Source organism: Chiloscyllium punctatum, chromosome 7 (assembly GCF_047496795.1).
Source record: "Chiloscyllium punctatum isolate Juve2018m chromosome 7, sChiPun1.3, whole genome shotgun sequence".
NCBI classification, from domain to species: domain Eukaryota; kingdom Metazoa; phylum Chordata; class Chondrichthyes; order Orectolobiformes; family Hemiscylliidae; genus Chiloscyllium; species Chiloscyllium punctatum.
Genome location: NC_092745.1, coordinates 135,114,216 through 135,138,511, shown reverse-complemented (window position 1 = coordinate 135,138,511; position 24,296 = coordinate 135,114,216). Strand labels below are relative to the sequence as shown.

At 47.0% G+C, this 24,296-nt stretch overlaps 1 protein-coding gene across 7 annotated transcripts in view; it reads left to right on the top strand.

The window, feature by feature from the left end:
* The window catches only part of col11a1a (collagen, type XI, alpha 1a), a 444,140-nt gene that overhangs the window by 291,594 nt on the left and 128,250 nt on the right, over positions 1-24,296 (top strand). For all 7 annotated transcript variants that reach the window (XM_072574917.1, XM_072574914.1, XM_072574912.1 and 4 more), the window contains 4 exons: positions 7,192-7,245; positions 8,071-8,178; positions 8,850-8,903; positions 22,743-22,796. In XM_072574917.1, the coding sequence (XP_072431018.1) occupies positions 7,192-7,245; positions 8,071-8,178; positions 8,850-8,903; positions 22,743-22,796 (270 nt within the window). The remainder of the gene's footprint in view (positions 1-7,191; positions 7,246-8,070; positions 8,179-8,849; positions 8,904-22,742; positions 22,797-24,296) is intronic.

Genomic DNA, 24,296 nt, shown 5'->3' with positions numbered 1-24,296 from the left:
CCTATCCACTTGGGTGGCAACTTTGAGGGATCTATGTACTTGCACACCCAGATCCCTCACTGTGTTTAATCCTATATTCAGTATTTAAGTTCGACCTTCCAAAATGCATCACTTCACATTTATCCAGGTTGAACTCCATCTGCCATTTCTCAGCCCAGCTCTGCATCCTGTCTATGTCGCGCTGCAGCCTGCAGTATCCCGCGATACTATCAACGGTATCTCCAACCTTTGTGTCATCTGCAAATTTACTAACCCACCCTCAACCTCCTCATCCAAGTCATTTATAAAAACTACAAAGAGCAGAGGCCCAAGAACAGAGCCCTGCGGGACCCCACTCAACACTGACCTCCAGGCAGAATACTTTGCATCTACAACCATTCTCTGCCTTCTGTCAGCCAACCAATTCTGAATCCAGACAGTCAAATCTCTCTGTATCCCATACCTCCTGACTTTATGAATGAGCCTACCAGGCGGACCTTATCAAATGCCTCACTGAAGTCCATATACACGACATCCACTGCTTGACCTTCATTGACCTGTCTTGTCACCTCCTCAAAGAACTCAAGAAGACTTGCGAAGCATGACCTGCCCCTCACAAAGCCATGCTGACTGCCTTTAATCACACTATGCTTTTCCAAATAGTCATAAATTCAATCCCTCAGAATTCTTTCCAAAACCTTGCTGACTACAGACGTAAGACTGTAATAGAACATAGAACATTACAGTGCAGTACAGGCCCTTCGGCCCTCGATGTTGCGCCGACCTGTCATACCAATCTGAAGCCCATCTAACCTACACTATTCCATGTATGTCCATATGCTTGTCCAATGACGACTTAATTGTACTTAAAGTTGGTGAATCTACAACCGTTGCAGGCAAAGCATTCCATACCCTTACTACTCTCTGAGTAAAGAAACTACCTCTGACACCTGTCCTATATCTATCACAATTGTCAGAAAGTTCCCTATCCCCTTCTTGAAAAGGGGAACAACATTCGCCTCCCTTCAATCCTCCGCTACGACTCCCGTGGAGAGTGGGGAAGCAAAGATCTTCGCCAGCGGCTTAGCAACCTCCTTTCTCACTTTCCGGAGCAGCCTAGAATAAATCTGGTCTGGCCCTGGGGACTTATCAATCTTAATATTTTTTCAAACTTTCCAGCACATCAACTTCATCAATCTTGATCTGTTCAAGCCTGTTTCCCAGCTCCTCAAAGTTCTCATTCACAACAAGGTCTCTTTCCTTATTGAAAACCGAAGCAAAAAACTCATTTAGGCCTTCCCCTATCTGCTCAGGCTCCACGCACAAGTTCCCTATGCTATCCCTGATCAGCCCTACCTTCTCCCTGATCATTCTCTTATTCCTCACGTATGAGTAAAATGCCTTTGGGTTTCTCCCTAATCCTTCCTGCCAAGCCTTTTTCGTGCTCCCTCCTGGTTCTCCTCAGTCCATTTCTGAGCTCCTTTCTAGCTAGCCTGTAATCCTCTAAAGCTGTGCTAGACCCTTGCTTCCTCCACCTTACATAAGCTGCCTTCTTCCTTTTGACAAGAAGTTCCTCTGTTCTCGTCATCCAAGGTTCCTTAATCTTACCCCTTCTTACCTGCCTCAGAGGAACAAATTTGTGCATCACTCGCAACAACTGCTCCTTAAACAGTCTCCACATGTCTGCTGTGCCCTTTCTGTGGAACAATTGGTCCCAGTCTGTACATCCCAACTCCTGCCTGATAACGTCATAATTTCCTTTTCCCCAATTGAATATCTTCCCTTGGTAACTGCGCCTTTCCCTCTCCAAGGCTATGGTAAATGTGAGGCAGTTGTGATCACTTTCACCAAAGTGTTCTCCCACCGCGAGATCTGACATCTGTCCTGGCTTGTTGCCGAGCACCAAATCCAAAATGGCCTCTCCCCTCGTCGGTCTGTCGACATACTGAGTAAGGAAACGCTCCTGAACACACCTGACAAAAACTGCTCCATCCAAATCATCTACACTTAGGACGTTCCAGTCAATATTGGGAAAGTTAAGTCACACATAACAACTTCTTGCCCTCCCACTTTCTACAACCTCCCCCCTAGCCCTTTAAGAAGCTCTTTAAACGTGAACTCTCTGAACATGCTGCATGTCAATGCTTCTGATATTTATTTCTGTGGCTTGATGCACAGTTTGCTTTCTCACACTCCAGCGAAATACCTCAGGATTCAATTTATTGAATTAAGGTCAATGCAGGATGGTGTATGATTGTGAGAGGAGCAGGAGGATTTGGGAAGTTTGATTGTCCAGGGGTTGAATTGGATGTGAACTCTGACTGACCCAGACAATGCTGACTGTGTTGGTATGAGATAATGAGATGAGACATAGTCAAGTGGAGAAACTTTATAAACGCTAGGCTGGAGAAATGGGCACTTACAGCAATCAGTCTCACCAAAAGCTTGTGCTGTGCTGTACACTGCACATCCACACTGTTTACAAAAGGAAACAGACCATTGATTTTCCCTCCCTCCGGCCTCAGTTGTTCTGAGATTGTCCCGGAGTTGGGGAGGACAGTCCATCGAACCCCTCATCCTGTCAAAGGCCCTTAACCAGCCAATGGGAATGGAGCCCCTGTCCATAGCCTGCCCCCTCGAGGTGCGGCTCTCTCCACCCCAACCACCCCACCAGTTACCACCTCCTGCCTCCTCACTCCCTGCCCAAAGCGCAGTCCCTGAGCACTCAGTGGCTCTCCCCTCCCCTCTCCTCCCTTCCACTCCCCTCCCCAGTATGGGTCCATCCTCTGCTTCCCCATTGACACCCCACACCACGGCCTGATCCCAAACACTGGGCTGAGAGGTTTGGAATTGCCAGGGGAGCCTGCCTCAGTTTTACTGGCTATTCCCTGGGGCAGGATGTTTCTCTACGAAAGAGAGACTCTCTGACTCCAGCTGGTGAATGTAGCTCCGGGGTCTAACCCAGGTGTGGGAATGTTGGCATCACCATACTGCAGAAATCCCGATTGGCCATGGCCATAAGGAATGGTAGGCTAGGTTTGAAGGGCTGAATGGTTTGTTCCTGATCCTAGTTTCCAGGAATCAGCTCCTTTCTGTTGATTGTTTGGGTGATGTTTTGCTGAAGAATGTTTCGGTGCTGTTTGCTCCTGTCTGCTATGAATAGGAGACAGATTTTATTTGGGGAAGTTAAGGAAGTGAAAACATTAAGAAAAGTTCTTCATTTCTGAAAGACTAGCTCTTGGGAGGTGATGGACGTGGGATTCTATTTGCCAGGTATTATTATGTGAGATCCTGAACAGGAAATGGACTGGAGAAAGTGGAGCTCTTGACTGTCTGTGAGGAATCATTTGTTACAATTAACATCCATTCTTCAGGGTAAGCAAGTGATTAGGAGATGAGTCTGACTGACATCGCTGGAGTTTAATTAAATCCTGGAGTGAAAGCAAATATCTTCAATAAAACTAAAATAAAAGAAACTGTAGATGTTAGAAATCCGAAACAAGCAAAAACTGAGAATTCTGGTGAAACTCAGCAGATCTGGCAGTCACCTGTGGAGAGAAAGCAGAGTCAATGTTTTGGGTCCAGTGAGAACAACAGGCATGTGAGATGTTCAGTACCTCCCTCCTAACTGTGTCCCAGAGTGTCGCCACCACTGAAGGGTCACTGGACTCGAAATGTTAACTCTGTTTCTCTCTCCAACTGTCCAATAAACAACAAGATCCAGCGTTTAAATCTCCCTGTTTCTTTCTTCATCATTCAGCAAGTTTCAGGGAAGCAGATAGCTCACTCTCCTGATGCTCCGGGTGTGCACAGAGTGCTGTAGGAGGAGGGCTTGAGCACATTGGTGTTTAGAAAAACGAGAGGTGACCTCATTGTAACATACAAGATGCATAGGGCACTTACCAGGGTGAGTGTGGAAAGGATCTTTCCCTTTTGTGGGAAAGTTTCACAGCAGAGGGCATCATCTCAGAAATAAGGGTTGCACACTTAAGACAGAAATTCCATCTCATGTCTTCTCTCAGATGGGAAGGAATCTGTGGAATTCTTTACCATAGAGGGTTGTTGAGGCTGTGGCATTAAATAAATTCAAGGCTGAAAGAGCCAGATTTTTAATCAGAAAGGGAGTCGAGGATTATATTGAAAAGGTAGGAGGGTGGGGTTAAGAATGATCAGATCAGCCGTGAACTTATTGAATAGCAGACCAGGCTCGATGGGCTGAATGGCCTGTTTCTGCATCTTATTATCTTGTGGTCATGGTGCTGTGGTAGTGTCCCTATCTCTGAGTTAAAAACTCAAGCCCCAGTTCAGATAGATGGTCACAAAGAGTGTCTAACAGGATGACTTAAATCTCTCAGAGCAGGCTGCTGGAGGGCTGCTGTGTCAAACATGCACAGGATACCACCCCAGCCCAACATGGGCACCTCCACATCTGCCCACCTTTACCTGAACCAGGCTGCCTGTGCAGCCGAGTGTTAATGTGGGTCAGTGAGCAGAGTGCAGGATACTGGGTGAAGAGAACATGGTGTGGGCTAGAGGCCAGACTCTGAGTTTCGGATGACATGAGGCAGTTTGAGCTGAATTTATAAACATTTGCTTGTAGCCGCCTCTGGGTGGAGACCCTGAGCAGGGACCATGGCTGATGTTTCTCTCTGTCTCTAATCCAGTCACAGAGTCATAGAGATGTATAGCACGGAAACAGAGTCTTCGGACCAACTCATCCATTCCGACCAGATATCCCAAATTAATCGATTCCCATTTGCCAGCACTTGGCCCATATCCCTCCAAACCCTTCCTATTCATATACCCATCCAGATGCCTTTTAAATGTTGTAATTGTACCAGCCTCTACCACATCCTCTGGCAGCTCAATCCATACACACACCACCCTCTGTGTGAAAGAGTTGCCCTTGGGACCCTTTTATATTTTTCCCCTCTCACCCTAAACCTATGGCCTCTAGTTCTGGACTCCCCACTCCATTGTCTGTTAACCCTATCCAGGGAGAACTAGCCATTTGGATACAGAACTGGCTCAAAGGTAGAAGACAGAGGGTGGTGGTGGAGGGTTGTTTTTCAGACTGGAGGCCTGTGACCAGTGGAGTGCCACAAGGATCGGTGCTGGGCCCTCTACTTTTTGTCATTTACATAAATGATCTGGATGTAAATATAGAATATAGTTAGTAAGTTTACAGACGACACTAAAATTGGAGGTGTAGTGGACAGCGAAGAGGGTTACCTCAGATTATAACAGGATCTTGACCAGATGGACCAATGGACTGGGGAGTGGCAGATGGAATTTAATTCTGATAAATGTGAGGTGCTGCATTTTTGGAAAGCAAATCTTAGCAGGACTTATACACTTAATGGTAAGGTCCTATGGAGTGTTGCTGAACAAAGAGACCTTGGAGTGCAGGTTCATGGCTCCTTAAAAGTGGAGTCACAGATGGATTGGATGGTGAAGCAGGTGTTTGGTATGCTTTCCTTTATTGGTCAGAGTATTGAGTACAGGAGTTGGGAGGTCATGTTGCGGCTGTACAGTACATTGGTTAGGCCACTGTTGGAATATTGCGTGCAATTCTGGTCTCCTTCCCATCGGAAAGATGTTGTGAAACTTGAAAGGGTTCGGAAAAGATTTACAAGGATGTTGCCAGGGTTGGAGGATCTGAGCTACAGGGAGAGGCTGAACAGGCTGGGGCTGTTTTCCCTGGAGCATCGGAGGCTGAGGGGTGACCTTATAGAGGGTTGTATTTTTATCTGATTGTCACAAGCCTTTGTGTGAAGACTGTGCTGTTGACTATTTTGTGTTTTGGATGGTACAGGTTTCCTCTGTTGTCCCGATAATCGATGTGAACACTCCAACAGCCAGGCTTTGAGGGACAGTGGGATCTCTGTGTGTCGTTCCTCAGCAAATGTTACCTCTTTACTTAATTCACAAGGACCATCTGCTCACTCTCACGTACCTGCTAGTGGGTGTTTGCTGTGCACAGATTGGCCAGTTCGAACAGATTTCATTCACTCTGAGATCCTGGACACAATTCAAATGATGGGTTTCCTGCCTCAGTATTGAGGGGATTGAACTGGTTTAATCTGGCCAGTTAGCAGCTTATTTCCAAAACTGGGAGGAACCCTCCAGATAAATGTGTTTTTTTCCAAATTAGCTTGGTCAGTTTCTTTCGGGAGGAGTCGGCCTGGTGGCCTGGAGCCAGTATGGGTGGGAAAAAAGAGAAAGCGAGGAATATTCACACCACAGGAGGAGGAGAATGAGACTGAGACTGAAGTCCACATCCTCCATGGTCTGAATGTCCGAGAGAGAGAGAGCAGGTCTTGGCATCCTGTTGCTGCAAGGTGTGGCAAATAAAAACAAAACCCTGCAGATACTGGGAATCTGACACAAACAGGCAAATTGCTGGAGAATCTCAGCGGGACTGAGGAGAGAGAAACTCCAGTCTGAGTGTGAGATCCTGCTGGTTGTGGTAAATAGCTATTTCTCAGACTGGAGATGATGAATGGTGTTCCCCTAGGGTCTGTGCTGGGGCCATTACTGTTGTACCTGTATACCTAAGTGAACGACAGAGTAACATTTCAAAATTTGCCAATGATGTGAGACTTGGAGGAATGGCCAGTGATGATTGTGATGCCAGAAGCAGTAAGTGGTGGTGGAGTGAGAGCCTGTGGTCTGGGGGAAGGTACGAGGTGATGTGCAGAGAGAGAGGTGATACTGACTCACTCGTAGAGGGTATTGACCAGAATGGTTGCAGTGAGAAGGGACTGGAGAAGCCAGCAAGTGTGCTCCCGACTGAGATTTCACTGAGGGATACCAGTTCAAAGCAGATTTCAACATGGGTGCTGGGAGGAAGGGGAACACTCGAAAATGATGAATGATTCCAAAAGGAAGTTGAGGGAAATAAACTCAGGGTTTTGGGAATGCAGCATAGGAATGAGAGTGACTGTGTTCCTCAGTGGGGAGGCCAGAGTGAGTGGTATCCTGTGTTGTAAATAACTCTCTGACCCCAGTCGATTTAATCACAGGCACCTACTGTTTTATTTTTCTGAGCTAATGTTTGTTGTGTTTTATATCACAGCTTCTCAAGCTAATTAACTTCTGACACTAAGTGTCCTCAGTTCCTTCAGTCAAAGTGAAATGTTTGCTTTCTCCTGATTGGAAAATGTTTGCTGGTAGTTACAATCATCTTTGTCACTCTCTGTCTCTTTTCAGGGTGAAGATGGCTTTCCTGGGTTTAAAGGTGACATGGGTGTGAAAGGTGAAAGGGTAAGCTCCTTTCCCAGTGCCTTGCATTGTATTCACTCTGTGCTGTGTTCCTCTGGCCCAGCCACAGCACAGACAGTTTCTCAGTGGGACTAGCCTGGGTCTCACTCTCTGCTTAAAACTGGCATTGAACCAACTCTATTCCTTATACACTCAGTTATTACATTTAACCCCAGTGTCTGATGGACCTCACTACAGCTTCAGTTTTGTGTTTGAATTTATTACCTCGATTAGAATAGATCCTTTCCAGACCTAGTTGATCTGTTACTGATTGGAACTGAAATGTTGTGACTTTCCAAGTGAAAGTCACAATCCAGCTGACAGTCGTCATGATCTGGGAATTGGGAATTGGGAATGGGAATCTGTCTCTAGCTCAGTCTCCACTCTGGCACTGAGGTGGGATTTCCTGGGAAGTCCTCAGGAAAATGAACTTTCCCCTTGTGACCTTTGAACCTGCATTAGGAGATTTCAAGGGGTGGGAGGGTGAGGGAGCAAAGGGAGACAGATTGAAGGGAATCGGGAAGAGCCCCAGAGGGGGAGGGGAGGGGAATTGTTTTACACAGTGAGTTGTGAACTGGAACATTCTGCCTGAAATGGCGGTGGGAACAGACTCAAAATAATGTTCAAAAAGGAATTGGAGAAATACCGGAACAGGAACATCACAGAGTGAAAAAGCTGAATTGCCTCCTGCTGTCCTGTACGATTCTCTATCCCACAGATTCTTATTGGCTGATTTGAAATGTTTTGAATGAATTCATAGGAATAGTTGGTGGGCAGAAGTGAATGTATCTCTGCCCAGAAATGATTGTGTTCTACTCTCTGTCACAGGGTGAAACTGGCTCGGTGGGTCCTCGCGGTGAGGATGGACCTGAGGGGCCGAAAGGTCGTGCTGGGCCTCCAGGAGATGCTGGATCATCAGGATCTGCTGGAGAGAAGGTCAGTATCAGAGCAGGAAGGACAGGGATTGGACCTGATTTGTGGAAACTGTCCCTTGGTCTCACTACAGAAGGACAAGGTCATGAACTGATGTGGCCATTGGGTCGCTCAGTGTTGACCAGCTGCCTCACCGTGTCCAGCTCAGGAAGACCCTGCACAGCCTGGGCTTGAAGGGACAGATTCCAGAGTGATCCAGGGATCAATATTCCAGTGTGATCCAGGGATCAATATTCCAGAGTGATCCAGGGATCAATATTCCAGTGTGATCGTGGGTAATCTATGGAGAGACAGTGGAGGCTGTTCATTCAAAAGCTGAACTCATTTGATTGACTTTTTGAGGCTTGACATCATGTCCTGAAAACAAGAGGAGGTTGGGGACCAATCAAAGTGTTGAAGAAGGAGATTGATGAACTTTTGCAGTCAGGCAGTTAAGGGCAATGGAAATGAGAATATTAGAGGGATTTAAATATTGGTTTGGTTATCATCTGGGGTAGTTTTGAGGGGCTGAATGGCCCCATCCTGCAGTACCATCTAAGGATGGCTTTGGGAAAGACAGCAGCCAATTGGAGGGCTGTATTCAGTTTGTGGGATATGTTCAATGATTGCTCATTCTAACAGTGTCACTTGCCTTTGGCATGTGGTCCTATCCTTGTAATGTGTTTCTTTTCCAGGGAAAACTCGGCGTTCCAGGATTACCTGGATATCCCGGGAGACAAGGTCCAAAGGTAAGACCCTCCTTCATAAAACCAGCTTTCTATATATCTTCACTCACATCAGGATCTGTCTCCAAGGACGTTACAAATGGAAACACATAGTGTCTTGATCTTGGAGTATTTCATATGAACTCACTGTCCCAGTGGGAGGATCAGTCCACAAGGTGTAAGCTTCAGGTGATGAAGGTGTTCCTCTAGCCTGTTCCTAGTCACACTGAAAGTCCTCTTCACAAGAAATCCCATGTTGGGCTCCAGGATCTGATTAAATGGAGATGTGACGTGTGGAGATTACAGTGAGTTCAGGAGGAACAGGGGACTTTGGATTGATGGTTCCAAAGCTCTGCTCCACTGAGTGAGAGGGGAATGGGGGGTTGGGGGGCATTGTGGTGGTAGTGGTGGAGGGGGGAGTTTCTTCACCTCATGTCTGGACTCATTCAGAGATAGTGATGCGGGGAAAGCACAGCAGGTCAGGCAGCATCCGAAGAGCAGGAGAATCGATGTTTCAGGCTGAAGCCCTTCATCAGGAATAGAGGCTTGTAGACCAGGGGCTGAGAGATAAATGGGAGGGGGGTGGGGTTGTGGGGGAGGGAGCTGGGAATGTGATAGGTGGATGGGGGTGGGAGGGAAGGTGATGGGTCAGAGAGGAGGGTGGAGCGGATAGGTGGGAAAGGTGGTGGACAGGTCAAGAGGGCGGTGCCGAGTTGGAGACTTGAGACTGGGATATTGTTAGAGGGAGGGTAAATGAGGAAACTGGTGAAATTCACATTTATCCCATGTGGTAGCCATGGGCACCCACATGGGTCCCAGCTATGCCTGTCTCTTTGTCAGGTAGGTGGACCAGTCCATCTTCCTGATCACCAACATCATTCCTCACCCCTTCCTCCGCTACATTGATGACTGTATTGCGCCACATCGTACTCCCACGAGGAGGAGGTTGAGCAGTTCATCAACTTCACAAAGACCTTCTACCCTGACCTCAAATTCACCTGTACCATCTCGGACACCTACCTCCCCTTCCTGAACCTCTCCATCGCCATCTCTGGCAACTAACTAATCACAGACATCTATGACAAGCCCACTGACTCTCACAGCTACCTGGACCACATCTCCTCCCATCCAGCCTCCTGTAAAAATACCATCCCTTATTCCCAACATTCCACCTCCGCTGCATCTGTTCCCAGGATGACCAGTTCCACCATAGAAAATCCCAGATGGCCTCCTTCTTCAAAGATCAGTTAGCACTGCAGCCTCATAGCACCAGGGATCTGGGTTTGATTCCAGCCTCGGGTCACTGACTGTGTGGAGTTTGCACATTCTCCCCGTGTCTGTGTGGGTTTCCTCCGGGTGCTCCAGTTTCCTCCCACAGTCCAAAGATGTGCAGGTCAGGTGGATTGGCCATGGGAAATTGCCCATAGTGTTAGGTGCTTTAGTCAGAGGGAAATGGGTCTGGGTGAGTTACTCTTCGGTGGGTCAGTGTGGACTTGTTGGGCCAAAGAACCTGTTTCCACACTGTAGGGAATCTAATCTAATCTAATCTAATCACAATTTTGCTTCCCATGTAGTTGACAATGCCCTCCAGCGCATCTCCTCCACTTCCCACACCTCCGCCCTCAAACCCAACTCCTCCAACTGCGATAAGGACAGAACCCACCCTGTCCTCACCTTCTACCCCACCAACCTTCAGATGCACCGCACCATCCTCTGCCACTTCTGTCCCCTGCAAACAGACCCCACCACCAGAGATATATTTCCCTCCCTAACCCTATCAGCATTCTGAAGAGGCTATTCCCTCCACGACTCCCTTGTCAGATCCACGCTCCCAACACCAGCCCACACCCCACTCCCAGCACCTTTCCCTGTCACCGCAGGAAGCATAACCTGCACCCATACCTCACTCCTCACCTCCATCCAAAGCCCCAAAGGAGCCTTCCACATCTGACAGAAATTTACCTGTACCTTCACAAATGTTATCTACGAGACTCTGACTAGCCACCTGATCCATGCCTCCCAGAATTTTATAAACTTCTGTCAGCTTGTCCCCTCAGCCTCTGACACTCTAAAAAAAACTATCCAAGTTTGTCCAAACTCTGTTTATAAAGAATACCCTTCAATCCAGACAGTAAACTCCTTTTGCACCCTCTTCAAAGCCTCCACATCCTTCCTATAGTGTGGCAACCAGAACTGGACACAATACTCCAAATGTGGCCTGACTAAAGCCTTGTACAGCTACAATGTGACTTGCCAACTTTTATACTCAATGCCCTGACCAATGAAGGCAAGTATGTCATATGCCTTCTTTACCACCTTATCCTCTTGAGTTGCCACTTTCAGGGAGCTATGGGCTTGCATCCCAAGATCCCTCTGGATATCAATGTTCCTCAGAGTCCTGCTATTTACTGTATACTTTCCTCCTGTATTTGACCTCCCAAAATTCTTCACCTCATACATGTCTGGATTAAACACCACCAGCCATTTCTCCACCCAACTTTCCCAACGTATCGAGATCCTGCTGTATCCTTTGATAACCTTCCTCACTATCCACAACTCCACCAATCTTCCTGCTTTCTGCAAACTTACTAATTAGACAGTTGACATGTTCATCCAAATATTTTATATAAATTACAAACAACAGAAGTCCCCGCACTGATCCCTGTGGATCACCACTGGTTACAGACCTCCAGTCAGAAAACACCCCTCCACGACTAGCCTCTGTCTTTCTACTTACCAACTCACCATGGATCCACAGTGATTAATCTTTAGTAAGATCAGAGAAGGTGGTAAAAGAGGAGGAGGTGCAGCATTGTTAGTCAAGGACAGTATTACGGTGGCAGAAAGGACATTTGAGGACTCGTCTACTGAGGTAGTATGGGCTGAGGTTAGAAACAGGAAAGGAGAGGTCACTGTTTTGGGAGTTTTCTATCGGCCTCCGAATAGTTCCAGAGATGTAGAAGAAAGGATAGCAAAGATAATTCTGGATAGGAGCGAGAGTGACAGGGTAGTTGTTATGGGGGTCTTTAACTTTCCAAGTATTGACTGGGAATGCTATAGTTTGAGTACTTTAGATGGGTCAGTTTTTGTCCAGTGTGTGCAGGAGAGTTTCCTGACACAGTCTATAGACAGGCCAACAAGGGCAAGGCCACATTGGATTTGGGACTGGGTAATGAACCTGGCCAGGTGTTAGACTTGGTGGTAGGTGAGCACTTTAGTGATAGTGACCACAATTCGGTTAATTTTACTTTAATGATGGGAAAGGGATAGGTATATACCGCAGGGCAAGAGTTATAACTGGCGGAAAGGCAATTATGATGCGATTAGGCAAGATTAGTATGTATAGGATGGGGAAGGAAACTGCAGGGAATGAGCACAATAGAAATGTGGAGCTTATCCTTGATGTGGAGCGTGTCCTTGATGTGGAGCGTGTCCTTGATGTGGAGCGTGTCCTTGATGAGTATGGACCTGTCAGTCAGGGAGGGAGTGGTCGAGCGAGGGAGCCGTGGTTTACTAAAGAAGTTGAATCTCTTGTCAAGAGGAAGGAGGAGGCTTATGTAATGATAAGATGTGATGGCTCAGTTAGGGCACTTGAGAGTTAGACATTAGCCAGGAAAGACCGAAAGAGTGTTAAGAAGAGCCAGGAGGGGACATGAGAAGTTTTAGGCAACTAGGATCAAGGATTAAGGTCGGAAAGATGTTGTGAAACTTGAAAGGGTTCAGAAAAAATTTACAAGGATGTTGCCAGGGTTGGAGGATCTGAGCTACAGGAAGAGGCTGAACAGGCTGGGGCTGTTTTCCCTGGAGCGTCGGAGGCTGAGGGGTGACCTTATAGAGGTTTACAAAATTATGAGAGGCATGAATAGGGTAAATAGACAAGGTCTTTTCCCTGGGGTGGGGGAGTCCAGAACGAGAGGGCATAGGTTTAGGGTGAGAGGGGAAAGATATAAAAGAGACCTAAGGGGCAACTTTTTCACACAGAGGGTGGTACGTGTATGGAATGAGCTGCCAGAGGATGTGGTGGAGGCTGGTACAATTGCAAAATTTAAGAGGCATTTGGATGGGTATATGAATAGGAAGGGTTTGGAGGGATATGGGCCGGGTGCTGGCAGGAGGGACTAGATTGGGTTGGGATATCTGGTCAGCATGGACGGGTTGGACCGAAGGGTCTGTTTCAATGCTGTACATTTCTATAACTTTATGACAATCCTATCACTTTCTATAGGTATATCACGAATAAAAGAATGACGAGGGTAAGATTCGGGCCAGTCAAGGACAGTAGTCGGGAGTTGTGCGTGGAGTCAGGCTATTAGACTAGATGGGATTGAGGTAAAAACAATAAATGCAGATGCTGGAAACCAGATTGTGGATTAGTGGTGCTGGAAGAGCACAGCAGTTCAGGCAGCATCCAAGGAGCTTCGAAATTGACGTTTCGGGCAAAAGCCCTTCATCAGGAATAAAGGCAGTGAGCCTGAAGCGTGGAGAGATAAGCTAGAGGAGGGTGGGGGTGGGGAGAGAGTAGCATAGAGTATAATGGGTGAGTGGGGGAGGGGATGAAGGTGATAGGTCAGGGAGGAGAGGGTGGAGTGGATAGGTGGAAAAGGAGATAGGCAGGTAGGACAAGTCATGGGGACAGTTACTGAGCTGGAAGTTTAGAACTAGGATGAGGTGGGGGAAGGGGAAATGAGGAAACTGTTGAAGTCCACAATGATTCCCTGGGGTTGAAGTGTTCCGAGGCAGAAGATGAGGCGTTCTTCCTCCAGGCGTCTGGTGGTGAGGGAGCGGCAGTGAAGGAGGCCCAGGACCTCCATGTCCTCGGCAGAGTGGGAGAGGGAGTTGAAATGTTGGGCCATGGGGCGGTTTGGTTGATTGGTGCGTGTGTCCCAGAGATGTTCCCTAAAGCGCTCTGCAAGGAGGCGCCCAGTCTCCCCAATGTAGAGGAGACCGCATCGGGAGCAACGGATACAATAAATGATATTAGTGGATGTGCAGGTAAAACTTTGATGGATGTGGAAGGCTCCTTTAGGGCCTTGGATAGAGGTGAGGGAGGAGGTGTGGGCGCAGGTTTTACAGTTCCTGCGGTGGCAGGGGAAAGTGCCAGGATGGGAGGGTGGGTCGTAGGGGGGTGTGGACCTGACCAGGTAGTCACGGAGGGAACGGTCTTTGCGGAAGGTGGAAAGGGGTGGGGAGGGAAATATATCCCTGGTGGTGGGGTCTTTTTGGAGGTGGCGGAAATGTCGGCCGATGATTTGGTTTATGCGAAGGTTGGTAGGGTGGAAGGTGAGCACCAGGGGCGTTCTGTCCTTGTTACGGTTGGAGGGGTGGGGTCTGAGGGCGGAGGTGCGGGATGTGGACGAGATGCGTTGGAGGGCATCTTTAACCACGTGGGAAGGGAAATTGCGGTCTCTAAAGAAGGAGGCCATCTGGTGTGTTCTGTGGTGGAACTGGTCCTCCTGGGAACAGATCCGGTGGAGGCGGAGGAATTGGGAACACGGGATGGCATTTTTGCAAGAGGTAGGGTGAGAAGAGGTGTAATCCAGGTAGCTGTGGGAGTCAGTGGGTTTGTAAAAAAATGTCAGTGTCAAGTCGGTCGTCATTAATGGAGATGGAGAGGTCCTTGGATGCTGCCTGAACTGCTGTGCTCTTCCAGCACCACTAATCCAGAACCTAGATGGGATTGAGGTCCACAAGGAGGAGGTGTTAGCAATTCTGAAAATTGTGAAAATAGTTAAGACCCCTGGGCTGGATGGGATTTATCCTGGGATTCTCTTGGAAGCCAGGGAGGAGATTCTGGAGTCTTTGGCTTTGATCTCTATGTCGTCATTGTCTACAAGAATAGTGCCAGAAGATTGGAGGATAGCAAATGTGGTTCCCTTGTTCAAGAAGGGGAGTAGAGACAACCCTGATAATTATAGAGCAGTGAGCCTTACTTCGGTTGTGGATAAAGTGTTGGAAAGGATTGTAAGAAATAGGATTTCTAATCATCTAGAGATAAATAATTGGATTAGGATAGTCAACATGGTTTTGTGAAGGTAGGTTGTGCCTCATAAACCTCATCGAGTTCTTTGAGAAGGTGACCAAACAGCTGGATGAGGGTAGAGCAGTTGATGTGGTGTATATGGATTTCAGTAAGGCGTTTGAAAAGGTTCCTCACGTTAGGCTATTGCACACAATACAGAGACGTGAGATTGAGGGTGATTTAGCGGTTTGGATCAGAAATTGGTTAGCTGAAAGAAGACAAAAGGGAAGTGTTCATCCTGGAGTTCAGTTACCAGTAGTGTACCGTAAGGATCTGTTTTGGGGCCACTGCTGTTTGTCATTTTTAATAAATGACCTGGATGAGGGCGTAGAAGGATGGGTTTGTAAATTTGCGGATGACACTAAGGTTGGTACAGTTGTGGGCAGTGTGGAAGGATGTTGCAGATTACAGAGGGATATAGATAAGCTGCAGAGCTGGGCTGAGAGGTGGCGAATGGAGTTTAATGTGGGAAAGTGTGAGGTGATTCACTTTGGAAGGAGTAACAGGAATAGAAAGTATTGGGCTAATGGTAAGATTCTTGATTTGGAGGTGCTGGTGTTAGACTGGGGTGGACAAAGTTAAAATCACACAAGACCTTGGAGTGCAGGTTCATAGCTCCTTGAAAGTGGAGTCACAGGTGAATAGGATAGTGAAGAAGGCATTTGCTAATCTTTCCTTTATTGGTCAGAGTATTGAGTACAGGAGTTGGGAGGTCATGTTCCATCTGTACATGTTATTGGTTAGGCCACTGTTGGAATATTGCGTGCAGTTCTGGTCTCCTTCCTATTGGAAGGATGTTGCGAAACTTGAAAGGGTTCAGAAAGGATTTACAAGGATGTTGCCAGGGTTGGAGGATCTGAGCTATAGGGAGAGGCTGAACAGGCTGGGGCTGTTTTCCCTGGAGCGTCGGAGGCTGAGGGTTGGGGGAGTCCAGAACTAGAGGACATAGGTTTAGGGTGAGAGGAGAAAGATATAAAAGAGACCTAAGGGGACACTTTTCATGCAGAGGGTGGTACGTGTATGGAATGAGCTGCCAGAGGAAGTGGTGGAGGCTGGTACAATTGCAATATTTAAAAGGTATCTGGATGGTATATGAATAGGAAGGGTTTGGAGGGATATGGGCCGGGTGCTGGCAGGTGGGACTAGATCGGGTTGGGATATCTGGTCGGCATGGACGGGTTGGACCGAAGGGTCTGTTTCCATGTTGTACATCTCTATGGCTCTATGACCAGGTTATAATCCAAAGGTTTATTTGGAAGCACTAGCTTTCAGAGTGCTGCTCCTTCATCAGGTGGGTGTGGAGGTTAAGATCATGATCACAGAATTTATAGCCAAAGGAGTCCAGTGTCATGGAGATGTGATACAGTAAACAATCTCAGATTAAATCTTTCATCTTTTATAATGGGATTTGCTGGTTCCTGTTCTTTGATATGTAAATCCCAGAACTTCTTTTACATTACGTTCTCAAGTTAGCTCAACGTTTGGGTAAAAACAAGGACTGCAGATGCTGGAAACCAGAGTCTAGATTAGTGTGGTGCTGGAAAAGCTCAGCAGGTCAGGCAGCATCCGAGGAGCAGGAAAATCGACGTTTCGGGCAAAAGCCCTTCATCAGGAATATTTTTTCCTGCTCCTCGGATGCTGCCTGAACTGCTGTGCTTTTCCAGCACCACGAACCCAGCTCAGCTTTTTAACCAATCAGTGTGAAGTCTGTCTGTGTCCCAATGCGATGTCCAACTGACAAACCCTTTGTGTAGTTTTGCAGAGTTTTACATGGATTCATGCAGTTTTTGAGCAAAATAAAATGTAATTCTGCAAAAACAAATTCACCCGATAAGCTTATATGTGAATGCATGTAGGAGTGACAGAGTGAGTGTGAGTGTGAGTGTGTGGGTGGGAGTGCACATGATAGAGTGTGTGTGTATATGTGTGTGTGTAACTTTGGTGAAGTGTATATGAGTGTGATGGGACATGTGTGAGAGGGTGTGTGTGTTGGTGTAAGTGCGGGGTGTGTATATGTGTGAATATGAGATGGAGCTTGTGTATGAAAGAGGGTCTGTGTGGGGGTGTGAGTGACAGACTCAAGCTAAATTTGTTTAATATTGCATTCCATGACACTGCAATCCTGTTGCTATAAATTCTGTGTCCTATCATTCTGCTCCATAAACACCTGATGAAGAAGCAGCACTTTGAAAGCTAGTGCCTCCAAATAAACCTGTTGGACTATAACCTGCTGTTGGGTAAGATTCTTCATCTGTGGATGAGCTGAGAGATCTGTGTCCATGAGCATAGATCCCTGAAAGTTGACACCCAGGTTGATAGGGTTGTTAAGAAGACGTACAATGTGTTAGCTTTTATTATTTATAGGGATTGAGTTTCGGAGCTATAAGGTCATGCTGCAGCTGTACAAAGCTCTGGTACGACCACACTTGGAGTATTGTGTACAGTTCTGGTCACCGCATTATAAGAAGGATGTGGAAGCTTTGGAAAGGGTTCAGAGGAGATTTACCAGGATGTTGCCTGGTATGGAGGGAATTATGTTGAAAGTCTGAGGGACTTGAGGCTGTTTTCATTAGAGAGAAGAAGGTTGAGAGGTGACTTAATCGAGACATATAAGATAATCAGAGGGTTAGATAGGGTGGACAGGGAGAACCTTTTTCCTCGGTTGGTGATGGCTCTCACAAGGGGACATAGCTTTAAATTGGAGGGTGACAGATATAGGACAGATGTCAGAGGTAGTTTCTTTACTCAGAGCTTTAGGGGTGTGGTACGCACCGTCTGCAACAGTAGTAAACTCACCAACTTTAAGGGCATTTAAATGGTCATTGAATAGGCATATGGATGAGAATAGAATAGTGTCGGTTGATGGGCTTCAGATTGATTTCACAGGTCGGTGCAGCATTGAGGGCCGAAGGGCCTGTACTGCGCTATAATGTTCTATGTTCTAAGTTCCAGGTTTTTAAATCTTCTAGACCAGCCTACCATGGGGGACCTTGTCAAATAATTTAGTAAAATTACTGTAGGCAACATCCACTGCCTTACCCTCAACCAATCATCTTCGTCACTTCTTCAACAAACTCACTCAGGTTTGTGAGGCAAGACCTCCTCCACACAAAGCTGTGCTGACTAACCCTAATAAACCATGCTAACCCCACACAAAGCTGTGCTGACTAACCCTAATAAACCATGCTAACCCCACACAAAGCCGTGCTAACTAGCCCTAATAAACCATGCTAACCCCACACAAAGCCGTGCTAACTAGCCCTAATAAACCATGCTAACCCCACACAAAGCTGTGCTAACTAACCCTAATAAACCATGCTAACCCCACACAAAGCCGTGCTAACTAGCCCTAATAAACCATGCTAACCCCACACAAAGCCGTGCTAACTAACCTTAATAAACCATGCTAACCCCACACAAAGCCGTGCTAACTAGCCCTAATAAACCATGCTAACCCCACACAAAGCCGTGCTAACTAGCCCTAATAAACCATGCTAACCCCACACAAAGCTGTGCTAACTAACCCTAATAAACCATGCTAACCCCACACAAAGCCGTGCTAACTAGCCCTAATAAACCATGCTAACCCCACACAAAGCCGTGGTAACTAACCCTAATAAACCATGCTAACCCACACAAAGCTGTGCTAACTAACCCTAATAAACCATGCTAACCCCACACAAAGCCGTGCTGACGATCCCGAGTAAGTCCATTCTTCTCCAAAGGCATGTAAGTTCTGTCCCTGAGAATCTTCTCCAATTATTTTCCCATTCACTGACATAACGCTGAGCTGTCTATAATTTTGTGGATTATTCCTGTTGTCCTTCTTAAACAAAGGAACAACATTGGCTATTCTCCAATCTTCTAGGACCTCACCCATGGCTAAAGAGGATACAAAGATCTCCGTCAGGACATCACCAATCTCCTACAGTGCCTCCTTCAGTGTCCTAGGATAGATCCCTTCCCGCCCTGGGGAAATACATATATTAATGTTTTTCAAGGCACCCAACACCCCCTACTTCTTAATATTGACATAATCTAGAAGATCACTATCCCCCTCCCCTTAGTTAATATTGATGCAAAATACTCATTAAGGACCTCACCCACTTTCTCTGGCTCCACACACAAATTCCCTCCTTTGTCCTTGAGTGGACCAATCCTTTCCCTTGCTGTCCTCTTGCTCCAATTATATGAATAAAATGCCTTGGGAATCCTCCTTCATCCCACTTGCCAAGGACATTTCATGGTCCTTTTTAACCCTCCTAATTCCTTTTTTAAACTTAAATAAAACAAAGAACTGTGAATACTTCAAATCTGAAACAAAATCAGAAATTGCTGGAGAAACTCAGCAGGTCTGGCAGCATCTGTGGGGAGAAAATAGAGTTGGTGTTTTGAGTCTGGTGACTCATTATGAGTCTGCCTTTTTTCCACAGATACTGCCAGATCTGCTGAGTTTCTCCAGCAATTTCTGATTTTATTCCTTCAGTTGCTTCCTGCTTCCTGCTTCCTCTATGTTCCTCAAGGGACTTGTCTGATTTCAGTTTCCTAAACCTGGTAGATACTTTCTGTCCTTTTTTGACTGAACTTTCAATGTCTCTTACCATCCAGGGTTTCTGAATCTTGTCATCTTTATCTTGCAGGAGAAAGTGAGGACTCCAGATGCTGGAGATCAGAGCTGAAAAATGTGTTGCTGGAAAAGTGCAGCAGGTCAGGCAGCATCCAAGGAACAGGAGAATCGACATTTCGGACATAACAGTTCATCCACTTTACTAACACCTTCCACCCCAACCTCAAATTCACCTGGACCATCTCAGACTCCTCCTTCCCCTTCCTAGACCTCTCCATTTCTATCTCGGGCGACCGAATCAACACAGACATTTACTACAAACCGACCGACTCCCACAGCTACCTAGATTACACTTCCTCCCACCCTGCCCCCTGTAAAAACGCCATCCGTCAGGTCCACACCCCCCACCAACCCAACCTCCACTCTAGGCACCTTCCCCTGCAACCGCAAGAAATGCAAAACTTGCGCCCACACCTCCCCCCTCACTTCCCTCCAAGGCCCCAAGGGATCCTTCCATATCCACCACAAATTCACCTGCACCTCCACACACATCATTTACTGCATCCTCTGCACCCGATGTGGCCTCCTCTATACTGGGGAGACAAGCCGCCTACTTGTGGAACGTTTCAGAGAACACCTCTGGGACACCCGGACCAACCAACCCAACCACCCCGTGGCTCAACACTTCAACTCCCCCTCCCACTCCACCAAGGACATGCAGGTCCCTGGCCTCCTCCATCGCCAGACCATAGCAACACGACAATTGGAGGAAGAGCGCCTCATCTTCTGCCTGGGAACCCTCCAACCACAAGGGATGAACTCAGATTTCTCTAGTTTCCTCATTTCCCCCCCCCCCCCACCTTGTCTCAGTCCCAACCCTCGGACTCAGCACCGCCTTCCTAACCTGCAATCTTCTTCCTGACCTCTCCGCCCCCACCCCCACTCCGGCCTATCACCCTCACCTTAACCTCCTTCCACCTATCGTATTTCCAATGCCCCTCCCCCAAGTCCCTCCTCCCTACCTTTTATCTTAGCCTGCTTGGCACACCCTCCTCATTCCTGAAGAAGGGCTTATGCCCGAAACGTCGATTTTCCTGCTCCTTGGACGCTGCCTGACCTGCTGCGCTTTTCCAGCAACACATTTTTCATCTTTATCTTGCATCCTTACAGGGGCATGCTGGTCCTGAACTGTCATCCATAGCCTTTGAGAAACTCCCACATGTCAAATGTGAATTTACCCTCAAACAGCTCTCACCCCCAACTCCAGACAGAGGATCCTGATCGATGAGGATCCTTCTGGGTGGAGCTGGTATGCACACACAGCTGTGTATCTGCAATCTATTTGCTCACCATCCACTCTGTAACTTTTATACAGCCTTTAACACCAAATAATATCCTGACACAGTTTGGTCGCAGCAACATTTGACACTGAGTCTCATGAGGATATTTGGACATGGGGTTGATCTTCAACAGTGTCTGACAGGGACTCTTGTAGCTATACATATAAGCACCAAAGATTGAGTGATTGTAAATGAAGGCGTACAAAAGGTTTGGAATAGAGGAGCATGGAAACATCAGACAGCTGTGGGGTTGGAGAACATTCTAGAAACAGAGAGGGCCAAGGCAGGGGAGAGATGAGTAACTGAGGGGAGTTATTGAGGTTGAATGACTCCTCCTGTTAGGCACATTGTGAATCAGCCCGTTCTGATCTTTCTGTTCAAACCATGAGGTGTCTCTGTTCCTGCATCTTTCACATTGTACCATGTACGTTCTATCCCCTTGACTTATCATTTAATAATGTTCTCATCTTCCAAATGCAATCGGGCTTTCAGACTGTCTGGTAAGTGATTCAATTCCTTGCTGATTAAAAATGCAGTGAATTTCCAATGATCTGATGATTCCCTGGGAATGTTTGAAACTTGTTTACATTTTATTGGTTTTGAAAGATGTTAACTAGAACTGCCAGAGTTTGCAGAAGTCAGGAAGAGAGTTTATTGTTCACTGTGAAATCAGAATAACATTGGTGGGTGAATCAGAGAGTGACATGAGGCCATTCTGCCCACCTGCTGTCTGCTGTAAGACTTGGCTTAAAGCAAGCCATCTTCTCTCTTTCCCCCCACACTGTTCCTTTTCCACATTACCATCCAACAACATATTGAAAGCCCCAGTTTATTGATCAATGAAAACTCTGTGGTTAGCGAATCGTAGAGCACAGGAAGGGGCCATCCAGCTCATCAATCCTGTGTTGGTTCTCTGAATGATCGATTTAATTAAAGCCACACTCTCTCCTCTTACCCTGTAGCCTCTTGCAATGTTCTTTTTCCAGTTTTTTTTTACTGATTCCCTTTTGAAAGTTATTACTGATTTGATTTAGGTTAATTTATTATTGTCACATTTACTGAGATACAGTGAAAAATATTGTATAGTGTGCTATCCAGACAAATCATACCTTACATAAACACATCAGGATAACAGAACAGAATAAAGAATATAGTGTTATACTCCAGAGAAGGTGCAGAGAAAGATAGACTCTAATATATGAGAGGTACGTTGTTAAGTACACAGCTAAGAAGAAAATATTCTTAAATCTATTGGTACATATTTTCAAACTTTTGTATTTTGTGCCCAACAGAAGAGGGTGGAAAAGGATATAACCAGGGTGAGGCATCTTTGATTATGTTGGCTGCTTTCCCAAGGCAGTGGGAAGTGTACGGAATCTGCTCCCACTGCCCTTTCAGGCAGCACCTTCCAGATCCCAACAACTCACTGTGTAAAACAATCCCCCTCCCCTCCCCCTCTGGGGCTTCTCCCCGACTCCCTTCAATCTGTCTCCCTCTGCTCCCTCACCCTCCTGCCCCTGGAAACACACTCTCCTGATTTACTCCATCAAACTCTCTCCATGGTTTTGAACACCTCAGTTAAACCTCCCGGAACCTTCTCTACTCTAAGGAGAACAATCCCAGCTTCTCCAGTCTCTCCACATTCACTAAGGTCCCTCATCCCTGATCCCATTCCTCAGCTCCCTCTCCTCACCCTGACATTGTTCTGAAAGAGCAGGGCCCAGGATCGGACACAATCCTCCCTGAGGCTGGGGTCTGGATGGTTTGAAAGGAGAGTAGGTTTGTGTTGTTGACTAGTGAGTGAGCTGATAGGACAGGTCTGTCAGGGAACGTTATTCTGAGCCAGAAACTCAGAAACTGCAATGATCTCCTTCTAATTGTACCACTGTTGATCTTCACCATCTCTGTCCTCACATCGTTTTCTTGGTTTTCCTCAGGGATCGACAGGATTCCCAGGATTTCCTGGCTCAAATGGGGAAAAAGGAGCGAGGGTAAGGAGAGAGTGTTATTGATGGATCCCAGTATTTATCAGCCAATCACTGATGTCGATCATATTGCCAGTGTAATTGGCCAGTTGGTCAAGAGTAAAACATTCCTCAGGAAGATTCTGTCCCAGCCTCAAGCCCAGGCTGCTCTGACTCTGCACCATGTGGCAGATCCCAGCTCCATGTGTCTCACAGCATTCCATAAACCGATAAGCACCAACATTGATCGACACAGTGTACACGACAGAGATCCACACAGTGTGCACTACAGCGATCGACACAGTGTCCACTACAGAGATCCACACAGTGTTCACTACAGAGATCGACACAGTGTGCACGACAGAGATCCACACAGTGTACACCACAGCGATCCACATAGTGTACACGACAGAGATCCACACAGTGTTCACTACAGAGATCCACACAGTGTACACGACAGAGATCCACACAGTGTACACGACAGAGATCCACACAGTGTTCACCACAGAGATCCACACAGTGTACACGACAGAGATCCACACAGTGTCCACCACAGAGATCCACACAGTGTTCACCACAGCGATCCACACAGTGTACACGACAGAGATCCACACAGTGTACACGACAGAGATCCACACAGTGTACACGACAGAGATCCACACAGTGTTCACTACAGAGATCCACACAGTGTACACGACAGAGATCCACACAGTGTCCACCACAGAGATCCACACAGTGTACACGACAGCGACCCACACAGTGTTCACGACAGAGATCCACACAGTGTTCACTACAGAGATCCACACAGTGTACACGACAGAGATCCACACAGTGTTCACTACAGAGATCCACACAGTGTACACGACAGAGATCCACACAGTGTACACCACAGAGATCCACACAGTGTACACCACAGAGATCCACACAGTGTTCACTACAGAGATCCACACAGTGTTCACTACAGAGATCCACACAGTGTTCACTACAGAGATCCACACAGTGTACACGACAGAGATCCACACAGTGTACACGACAGAGATCCACACAGTGTACACGACAGAGATCCACACAGTGTACACGACAGAGATCCACACAGTGTACACGACAGCGATCCACACAGTGTACACGACAGAGATCCACACAGTGTACACGACAGAGATCCACACAGTGTACACGACAGACAGCCACACAGTGTACACGACAGACAGCCACACAGTGTACACGACAGAGATCCACACAGTGTACACGACAGACAGCCACACATTGTACACGACAGAGATCCACACAGTGTACACGACAGAGATCCACACAGTGTTCACGACAGAGATCCACACAGTGTACACGACAGAGATCCACACAGTGTTCACTACAGAGATCCACACAGTGTTCACTACAGAGATCCACACAGTGTTCACTACAGAGATCCACACAGTGTACACGACAGAGATCCACACAGTGTACACGACAGAGATCCACACAGTGTTCACTACAGAGATCCACACAGTGTACACGACAGCGATCCACACA